This window comes from Nansenia antarctica (genome assembly GCF_963989245.1).
Source record: "Nansenia antarctica genome assembly, chromosome: 6".
Taxonomy (NCBI): Eukaryota; Metazoa; Chordata; class Actinopteri; order Argentiniformes; family Microstomatidae; genus Nansenia; species Nansenia antarctica.
In genome coordinates, this window is record NC_137676.1 from 25,663,585 (window position 1) to 25,674,833 (window position 11,249).

The window sequence follows — 11,249 nt, forward strand, 5'->3', positions numbered from 1 at the left end:
CAAAGCAATGAAAGAAAAGCCCCAAAAAAAAACGCTTTAGCTTAAGGACTACTGTATAATGGACAGAGAATTGACTGTTTAGGCACGTGCAAGCTGAAAGTAACAGTGAAAAGGAAAGTGCACCACTTACTCTTCTCTGTGGTAGCTGAAGGACTAGACTCACTGATAGGTGATAAAGCATGTGAAGATTTAGAGTTGGTGAAAAGAGTGTACCACATCAACACAACTGTGAGCACATCAAGTGACTGTGTTGAATCCATAGTGCAGGGGTATTCAGATGTCTTCCAGGGCTTTGGTGAACTGCCATTCACCTATAAAATCCAGCTCAAAGAAAATGCACAGCCAGTTGTGCATGCTGCACGAAGGGTCCCAGCACCACTGAGAGACCGTCTAAAGGAGGAACTCAACAGGATGACAACACTGGGTGTAATAAGGAAGATTGAAGAACAAACAGACTGGGTCAATTCAATGGTGTGCGTGAAAAAGAAAAACGGTGACCTAAGAATATGCATGGACCCAAAAGATCTAAACGAGAACATTAAGCGTGAACATTACCAGATACCAAAGCGTGAGGAAATCACCTGTGAAATGGCGGGTGCAAGATACTTCACAAAGGAGACTCCACAAGGAACTCAAACTGGAAGAGAGCAGCACCAAATATTGCACCTTCAACACTCCTTTTGGTCGATACTGCTTCCTCAGACTTCCATTTGGAATAATCTCTGCGTCTGAAATATTTCATAGAGCAATGGAACACATCATCAAGGGGCTGGATGGAGTTCAAGCCTATGTGGACAACATCATTGTCTGGGGCTCCACAATCCAAGAACACAATGAGAGGCTGACAAAGGTGCTGGAGAGCATACGGAAGAATGGACTGAAGCTCAACAGGAGCAAATGTCAATTTGGAGCTCAGGAAATAGTCTTCCTTGGTGCTCTCAGCACAAGGTGTCCAACCCGACCAGGAGAAAATCAACGCCATACTAGACATGCCGAGGCCCACAGACAAAACAGGTGTGCTACGCATCTTGGGGATGGTCAACTTCATAGGTACATTTATCCCCAACCTATCAGCGAAAACATCCTGCATCTGTGGGCTCCTGCACAAAGAGACGAGAGTAAGTTCAAGTGGACCTCCAAACATGAGCATGAATGGCAAGTGCTCCAGAGAGCACTAACCACTGCACCTGTACTAACATTCTTCAACCACACAAATGGTGCTTTTCCATCAGCAGCCCGGGTCAGTGCAGTTCGGATCGGTTCGGGTCAGGTCGGGTCACTTTTGATCTGTTCTGGTTTTCCATTATACACAAACCGACCCGGACTAGTAGGAGGAGTAGACGATAGTAGGCGGAGTTACGCGTCATAACAGCGCGCCATGGTGGTGACGTATATTTTCACGAGACAGTTTCACAACACAACACAGCCCCAACAATAGCAGCATGGAGGAAGTTGCAGCTATCCTATGCCTGTGGTATATCATTCACCATGGTATTTTGGAAGAGAGAATCCAGAACACAGAAGAGAGAAGACAGAAGAGAGAATCCAGAAGACAGAAGAGAGAATCCAGAAGACAGAAGAGAGAAGACCGAAGGAAGGATGCTCGAAAGAGGAATGCTGAAAAGAGAAAGAAACTGATGTGGGCTATCGTAAGGAGCGACGATGTTGGCTTTGATCGTCGGCGTAAACAACAAACACAGGTGGGTTTTGTTATCCTTCACGGCTATTTCTAGTATATGACTGGTTTGGGTTTATTCCGAATTGACAAAACACATTATCTCTGATCTATTCCAGATGGTTCATTTTTTGCGAAATCTTCGCAGCGCCCCGTCAGCGTGGGCCATTAACAGAGCTAACGAGTGGTGGGATATCGTGGTCCCTGCTTTCACCGATGCTCTGTGGGTACAGAACTTCAGAATGTCGGAGGAAACATTCCTGTATCTGTGCCATAAACTTCGACCAGCGATGGAGAGACGAGACACAGCCTTCCGTTTGTGTGTCCCCCTCAACAAAAGAGTAGCGATGGCACTGTGGAAATTGGCGACCAACTCCGAGTACAGAAGTGTATCACACCTGTTTGGTGTCAGTATCACAACTGTGTGGCGGTGTGTGAGAGACTTCTGCGCTGCTGTACAAGCGATACTAGTACCAGAACTCATTCGTCTTCCAACCCAGGCAAAGTTTGAGGAAATGGCTGACTACTTCGAGCAGAGATGGGGGGTTCCACAATGTGTTGGTGCTATTGACGGATCTCACATCCCCATTTTGGCACCAAGAGAATACCACTGTGACTATTTCAACCGTAAGGGCTGGCACTCAATCATCCTGCAAGCCGTTGTAGACGGAAAGGGATTGTTCTGGGATGTCTGCACAGGGTTTACAGGGAGTATGCATGATGCCCGTGTTCTCCGTCGGTCCGGGCTGTGGGAGCAAGCCAGCAGTGGAAACCTTTTCTCAGGTCGCACAAGGAACATTGGTGGATGTGACATTGGTTACTACCTTCTAGGGGATGCTGCATATCCCCTGCACAGTTGGCTTTTGAAGCCATTTTCTGATAACGGACGACTGACTGAAGAACAACTACAGTACAACATGAAAACAAGCAGAGCAAGGGTTGCTGTTGAGAATGCCTTTGGCAGACTCAAGGGCAGGTGGCGTTGCCTTATGAAGCGGAATGACTGTGATCTGGCCCTGGTGAAATCAATGGTGATTACATGCTGCGCTCTACACAACCATTGTGAAGCCCAAGGTGAGGACTACATACAGGAATGGAGTGTTCATGACACACCAGAACCATCCTTGGTGGCACGGCCACAAAGGGCTGAGACTGAGGGACTGGGTGTGCGTCAGGGGCTGATGCGCTACTTTACCTCCCTGTAGCATCATTGTGATTGTCTGCATGTTTGAATCATTGCTAGTGGACATTGTTCTGCACATATGTTGTTCTACACATAATAAAGTCATGTTTTTTGAACCCTTAAAACCACTGCCTTCACTTGTCTGCTTTATTAACTGTAGCAGCATTGTTATGCTCAGCATATGAGATGGCTACTACTTTAGGTCACTGTGGCACTGATTACGAACGGTAGAGTCCAGATCTCGCTGGATTTGGTCTTCAGACCAAATACAGATGAGGGCCTGGACCTCGTTTGGTGCCCAACTCGAACACGATTCCATAATTAAAAAGAATAGTAGAAACAGTCAAATTAACAGTAAAGAACTAGTATCTATGTACGCTGTTGTATGCTGTTGTATGCTGCCGTCTGAGATTTAAAAATGGCGGTTAGAGATTAGATGTGATTTCCATTGACCAATCAACGGTGTGCAGCGTCACACGTCACACGCAGCCTGGCAAAAAGCTTCCGGGTGTACACCAACAACAGACGTGATTTATTTGGAGAGAAAGAGAGAGAGAGAGGAAGCTATGTACACAATAATAAAGTCATGTTTTTTGAACCCTTAAAACCACTGTCTTCACTTGTCTGCTTTATGAACTGTAGTATCATCATCGGGAAACGCCGACAAGACGCGAATCTACCGGCATTTGACTCATGAGTGAACGGCGACAGCAGCAGCGGGCGAACTCCCGGTTCATCGAGTTTACGGTTAAAAGCATCTTCTCGGGGTGTCAGCGCGGTGGTTAAGGGCTCTGCACGATTTGGGGAAAAAATCGAATTGCGATTATTTGGACAGATATTGCGATTGCGATTTAATTTGCGTTTAAAATTTTTTTAAAAAAAGGAAGTTTTTGTAAAGTGTGGCCATATCTCCGGCTAGGAAGGTCGTATCAACGTGCAGTTTGTTTGTACGTCTTCAGGGGACTTAGAGGCTCCCTCCTCTAGCACCCCCACAGCCCGAGCTACGAGTGAAAGAACTAAACTTACATTGGGTTGCTTTAAAGTTGGGTTGCTTTAAAATCAAGCTTCAGATTAAAACATGTGATGGAGCATTACTAACCTGACTCAGGTGGTTTGTTTCACACAACCATCTAGGAAAGCTTAATTGGAAGCTGTTTGGAAAAGGGCAGGTACTTTCAAAAAATACTTGGCAGGTGATTGGATGAATCTGTCTATCACCTTCTATCATGGGCTAATTTCAGAGAGCACTACCACATGATACCATCAAACTGTTAACTGCTCTTATGCCATCAAACTGTTCTAATGCAAGGATGAGATAGATATGAATTGGAACAACATATTTATGTATGGTTTTTTTAAACAGCTGCCATTTTGTTTCTCTCAAGTGTCTTTTTTTTTTTTACAATTCCAATATGAAAATAAAATAGGACCTTTCTACAAACAAGGTTATTTAATTATGGCTCAGGAGCAGCATCTAAATATTGCACATACTGCAATCAAGTTAAATAAAGTGATAATAAAAATGTCCAGTAAAAAAGAATAGGTCCTTTCTGTAAACATTGAAATAGATAAAGCTCTTCAACTCGTCGTAATGTAGGCCTATGTAAGTGCACGGCTCGACCGCAGATCGGTTGTTGTTGCATAGTACTCCACATAAATATACTCCAACAGAAATATATGGGATGGGACATGGGATGACGATTTCCATTGACCAATCAACGGTGTGCAGCGTCACACGTCACACGCAGCCTGGCAAAAAGACCCGGATATGAAATTGTAGACCCTGGGGTCGATGTGGAGCTAAAGAAGCGAGCCGAAGCGAACCGAACCAACCTGGGACAACTAATGGAAAAGGGGAAAAGAAGCAGACCGAAGCGGGCTGACCCGGGTCAGCACCGTAGTGGAAAAGCCCCAAAAGAGGATCAAAGTGTCCACAGATGCATCAAAAGATGGGATTGGTGCAGTACTCCTTCAGGCTGAGGGTGAACATTGGAAACCAGTAGCCTATGCATCTAGGTCTATGACAGAAACTGAGTGTCGTTACGCTCAGATAGAAAAGGAGTGTTTAGGGCTAGTGTTTGGGCTAGAGAGGTTCCACAGCTACCGTATTTTCCGGACTATAAGCTTTTTTTCATAGTTTGGCTGGTCCTGTGACTTATAGTCAGGTGCGACTTATATATCAATATATATATATATATATATATAATTTTTTACTGACTGACATGAACCAAGGAGTAAACATTACCGTCTACAGCCGACAGAGGGCGCTCTGGGCCGCTCTGGGCTTGTGACAACTATATGCTGCTCCTATACCCCTGAAGAAAGTATCTAAAACATTAGCTTGTTGAAGCTAAGCAAACGGGGGAGCGTACCTATCAGAGGCGTATTTAGGATTGTAGGAGATCCGGGGCTTAGCCCAGAGGGAGAATATAATGTGCGCGCGGAGCGCGCCGGAAAATTTTGCCTTCAACCTTCAACTTACCACCACCTTAAAGCGGACAAAAGGCTGTATTACAAAATAGACAGTAAACACACACACACACACACACACGTCAGTCACCATCATTTATATTTGTATAGAATTACAGAATTGATGGGCTGAGGCTAGTTATGTTACAGTATGTGTATCAGGGCAGACTCTGTGCTCACCACTTATATTGTATTGATTGTCTTGTCCTGTGTTATATGACGATATATTACATGTATTGTTGGCCTGTGTATAGTACTGTGAAATCAAATCCCCCCTGGGACATTAAACAAACTTAGTTAGTTAGCGTTACATCTTAGGATAGATTTGAGTCATGTTCTGTATACATACATACTACCATAAGGGCATACTTAATTAATGTGGTTACTCCATGTTTACTAGCTGTAACATTAACGTTACATCATTCTTTTTCACTTGTTACTCAGTCAACCAGAGTGCAGATATCAAAGACTATCAGCCTGTTATTCACTTTATTTGTATAAGTATTATCCTTTGTTTGATTTCTTACCATGTACCGTAACAGTACCTTGCTATGTTTCATTTTCATTATAACATAACGTTATGTTATGATAGCCAGCTAGCATTAGCAAACCGGAAAAGTAGTGTCAGTGAGTCAGTCACCTTTCTAATAAGATTCACAAACCTGAAACATCATCTATGTCATCACTGCTGGTGATGTCATTGTTGTCAGCTGCTGATACTGCTGCTGCAACAATTCTTGGCGCTTGTTTTGTTGAAAAAAACTTTCGGATATCCATCCTTACTGATTGAGTGATTGAGATCACTTCTTCTTCAGGGCAGGGCAGGCTACGCAGTAGGCAGGCTAATATCGCGCAGCTGCTGCCTCTCTGTTGGACTCCGGTACTGAACGTTACTCATGAGACTTTTTTTTTTTTTTTTGTAAAACATTCGGGGCTTTTCAGAAAACATCCGGGGCTTGAGCCCAAGTAGCCACCCCCTAGCGCCGCCCCTGTCCGGGTCCTATGTTCCCCGGGTTCTATGTTCCCCGGTACCCCGCTTCCGAAAAAGGGTTCTATGTTCCCCGTTTCTTTTATTTTTTTATTTTATTTTTATTATTTAAAAAACAACATACACAAATACATAATCATACTGTGTTTTTTTATTTTATTTTTTTTATTTAAAAAACAACATACACAAATACATACACAAATACATAATCAATGTCAATATCAATATCAATGTCCTGAGGTTGATACACTAATGTATGCTGACGACACTGTACTATTTGTACATGGTCAGACCAAGACGGAGGTAGCTGCTGTACTTATCTATGGCTCAGGTGACTACATGGTTGAACCACTGTCGTCTCCAACTTAATGTTTCCAAGACGGTCAGCATGTTTTTTTTACCAAAACAAACCGTTCTGCTGAAGAAGCATATGTCATTATCTCAGGGGAACAACTACAAGTTGTGAACGAGTTCAAATATCTTGGGGTGCTGTTAGATTCCAACCTCACTTTTAAGGCACATATCAAAAAGGTCTGTAAAATTGTCAAGTTCAATCTGTCCAACTTCCGCTTTATAAGGGACTACATGTCAACAGAGGCAGCTACCATGTATGTCCACGCCATGATCTTCACACACATCAACTACTGCATAACAAGCTGGTCACAAGCAAATCCCACAACCTGCAAAGCACTCGAGTCACTATACAAACAAACAATCAAAACACTAGACAAGAAGCCAAGACACTTTCACCACTGCAAAATACTGAAGAAACACAACATTCTAAGCTGGGACAATCTGAAAACCTACACAAACCTCTGCCTTGTCTATAAAACTATCCACAATTTAGCCCCACCACCACTTAACACCTTCATCTCACGACCAGGAAGTACAGCACGCACCACAAGGGGTGTCACCAGAGGGGACTGCACCATCCCATTTAGGAGGAGTGCCTTTAGTCAGTCTGCCTGGTCAGTTAGAGGGGCACGTGAATGGAACCTGATTCCAGGGCACCTTAAAGAATTAGGCACCTTTAAATCATTTAGAAAGCATCTAAAACAGTGGATGATCAACACACACACCTGCCAACATTGAAATGTCCTGTCCTATACCTGTATGTCATGTGTACCGCCTGTCTGTGTACCGCCTAACATGTCTTACCTGTACAGTCTGTGTGCTTGTTTTTAGTCTGCTTACCGTGCGTATATGTTGCTTGCTTTTAGTCTGCTTACCGAATATGTACCCTCCTTTTAACCGCCTATGATTAATGTATGCTCTTTTAACCCCCTATGTTATGCCCTTAAGCTAAATGCTTGTCCTGTCTACTTTTTTGTGCCTAGGTCTACCTATATTTTAACTTTTAAATGTACTTTTTTCCTCCAGGGAGCCGTATACAACATCATGGCATAGGGACTGCGGATGAAAACTAGCTTTCGGGCTAACTCTGGCGTATTTACAATTTATTTTGGTTTTATTAATATGCACTGTCCCTTGAATAAATAAATGAATCTGAATCTGAAATCTGAAATTTAAAAAACAACATACACAAATACATAATCATATGTATCAATATACATAATATATATTATGTAATAATCAATGTCATAGTATTGTCTCAGCATTTTATATAACTCCCTAGATAGATCATTTTCGAGATGGAATTGAAAATCTTATATTCCTAAAAGAACACCAGTGATATATATATACACATTATTAAATATTTTTTCTATATTTTTGTCAAACGGAATCAAATAAATACAGTAGAGATATCAATCCAAAAGGCTTTTATTGCAACCAACCCAAAAAAATAGACTATGTTTGTGCATACATAATAACAATAATAACAATAACAATATTTAGGCCAATAACAATAACATAATAATAACAATAACAATATTTAGGCCAATAACAATAACATCATAATAACAATAACAATAATAATAATAATAATAACAATAACAAAATTAGGCCATTAACAATAATAATAACAACAACAACATAGGCCAAAGTGCTATCAAAATAAATGTGGAAAAATGAAAAAATCAAAAAGATCTAGCCCATACGGACGCTACGGCTGACAGCCCTCCAGTACGAAGCCAGATCTCTGAGGCCCTGCATATACTGTCCTTTCAGCCTCAGTAGACGGGCCTCAAGCAGCACAGAGACACACTAAATATCAGAGTGCAACATTGTCCCCTGAAACATACAAGTATATTATATCAATGTGTTTCTATGCAGTATCAATAGCATCTAATTTAGATTTTTTATTTTAGTTGTTTATCTAAAGAAAATAATATTTTAAAATAATGAATTATCTAAAATAATAAATTAAAAACAATCTAAATGATATGCTATTAACAATAGCATACCCCTTTTATAATTAGCATACTGAATTTCATTCTCAGATTTGATATAAAGACTATCAGAGTTGGGTCATTTGTGGAAACAACCCCAACCCAACTCAACCCAACCCTACTTGGTGAAGACAGGAACCACAGGCCACCGGTGAAAATCACAGGCATATGGGCTACCATGTCAGGTAAAATAGTCTTACTGAAAGACCTTGTATAAAAAATATTGATGGGAATCTATAGCCTACCTTAATACTTGATGTCTTTTATTTTCAGAGAATCCACAGCTCCTGTTTGAAGGGACCGTGTTCCTGCCACTCCACAGAGAAGATCCCCTGACAGGCTGTGAAGAGTACAAGGAGGGAGCAAAGCTTCTCTTCCCACCCTCAGCCATCACTGACACCCTCCTGTTCCTACATCATAAATGTTTTTGGGAACCACGCCAACTTGTTGGGATAGGTATGAATTCAACTGCCACCAATGGGCAATACTGTGAAATTGTTGATAAAAGAGTAGTCCACAACATCAGGAACACATGCTACCTGAAGAAGTTTCTCCACTCTCATATGGAGTAACTCTCCCATGTCACACTGTGATGGTGGTCATTGTACTCTGTCTGGGATGGAGGATGTCAGTGTAGTCTCTTTCAGAAGGACAGTTTAGTCTCTCTGTGGTGGAGGGGAATCTTGGGGGAGTTGTTACACAACACATTCTTGTTTATTTATTTATTTGTATTTTAAATAATTAGAGCAACCTGGTCTCACACGGCAGACGTCAGAATTCAACGTTTATGGACAAACGTCGAATTCTGACGTGAGATCGCATCCAAACGTCGAATTCCGACGTGACATTTGCATCCAAACGTCGAATTCCGACGTGACATTGGGGTATCTCGTTCTGATAGCGCAGGGGTGCGCCTGTTATGTGCGCCTGTCGGGGCTTCTCTCGGGATTATTCCATTTTGAATTGCACTTGCATTAATAAGTTAGGCCACATTTAGGGTTAGGGTTAAGGTTAGGGTTAGGGTTAGGGTTAGGGTAACCATAGGGTTTCCAATTCAAAATGGAATAATCCCGAGAGAAGCCCCGACAGGCGCACATAACAGGCGCACCCCTGCGCTATCAGAACGAGCTACCCCAATGTCACGTCGGAATTCGACGTTTGGATGCAAATGTCACGTCGGAATTCGACGTTTGGATGCAATCTCACGTCAGAATTCGACATTTGTCCATAAACGTCGAATTCTGACGTCTGCCGTGTGAGACCAGGCTGATTAGAGTTAGTAGATTTGTGACAGCCCCCCAGTGTGTCTGAATTGGAGTCCTAGTATACTGTACTTCCAAATGGTTTAGCATGGGGGGTCAGGTTCAGTACTAGATTTGGGCCGAGGTCCAATAGTGTCCTACCTACAAAAGGTTTTGTACATATAATCATTTTGTTCATATAATAATGTTGTACACATAATAATTTTGTTCCTATGTATAATAGTTCCTGCAATTTCCTGTAAATGTCTATCAATTAGTAATCCACAGTATGATTATGTATTTGTGTATGTTGTTTAAAAAAAAAATATATATATAAAAACACAGTATGATTATGTATTTGTGTATGTTGTTTTTTAAATAATAAAATAAAATAAAAATAAAAAAATAAAAAACTCTCACGGAAGCGGGGAACATAGAACCCTTTTTCAGAAGCGGGGAACATAGAACCCTTTTTTTTCTTTTTTTCTAAGAAATCGGGGAACATAGGACCCGGGGAACATAGGACCCGGGGAACATAGGGATGACCCCGTTAACAGTAGATGATAGAGGTACGTACTGAGCTTGTAGTTAGTTAACAGTAGATGATAGAGGTACGTACTGAGCTTGTAGTTAGTTAACAGTAGATGATAGAGGTACGTACTGAGCTTGTAGTTAGTTAACAGTAGATGATAGAGGTACGTACTGAGCTTGTTGTTAGTTAACAGTAGATGATAGAGGTACGTACTGAGCTTGTAGTTAGTTAACAGTAGATGATAGAGGTACGTACTGAGCTTGTAGTTAGTTAACATTAGATGATAGAGGTACGTACTGAGCTTGTTGTTAGTTAACAGTAGATGATAGAGGTACGTACTGAGCTTGTTGTTAGTTAACAATAGATGATAGAGGTACGAACTGAGCTTGTAGTTAGTTAACAGTAGATGATAGAGGTACGTACTGAGCTTGTAGTTAGTTAACAGTAGATGATAGAGGTACGTACTGAGCTTGTAGTTAGTTAACAGTAGATGATAGAGGTACGTACTGAGCTTGTTGTTAGTTAACAGTAGATGATAGAGGTACGTACTGAGCTTGTAGTTAGTTAACAGTAGATGATAGATGTACGTAGTGAGCTTGTTGTTAGTTAACAGTAGATGATAGAGGTATGTACTGAGCTTGTAGTTAGTTAACAGTAGATGATAGAGGTACGTACTGAGCTTGTTGTTAGTTAACAGTAGATGATAGAGGTACGTACTGAGCTTGAAGTTAGATAACAGTAGATGATAGAGGTACGTACTGAGCTTGTAGTTAGTTAACAGTAGATGATAGAGGTACGTACTGAGCTTGT

The 11,249-nt window shown here is 41.6% G+C and overlaps 1 protein-coding gene across 1 annotated transcript; it reads left to right on the top strand.

The window, feature by feature from the left end:
* Nucleotides 1–748: 748 nt before the first annotated feature.
* Nucleotides 749–2,880, top strand: LOC308160400 (uncharacterized protein; the record flags this gene model as incomplete). The annotated part of the gene is made up of 3 exons (XM_080534314.1): nt 749–850; nt 966–1,118; nt 1,795–2,880. 3 exons carry the CDS (start codon nt 749–751, stop codon nt 2,878–2,880), a joined length of 1,341 nt encoding a protein of 446 aa, XP_080390440.1.
* Between the last annotated feature and the right edge of the window lie 8,369 nt (nt 2,881–11,249).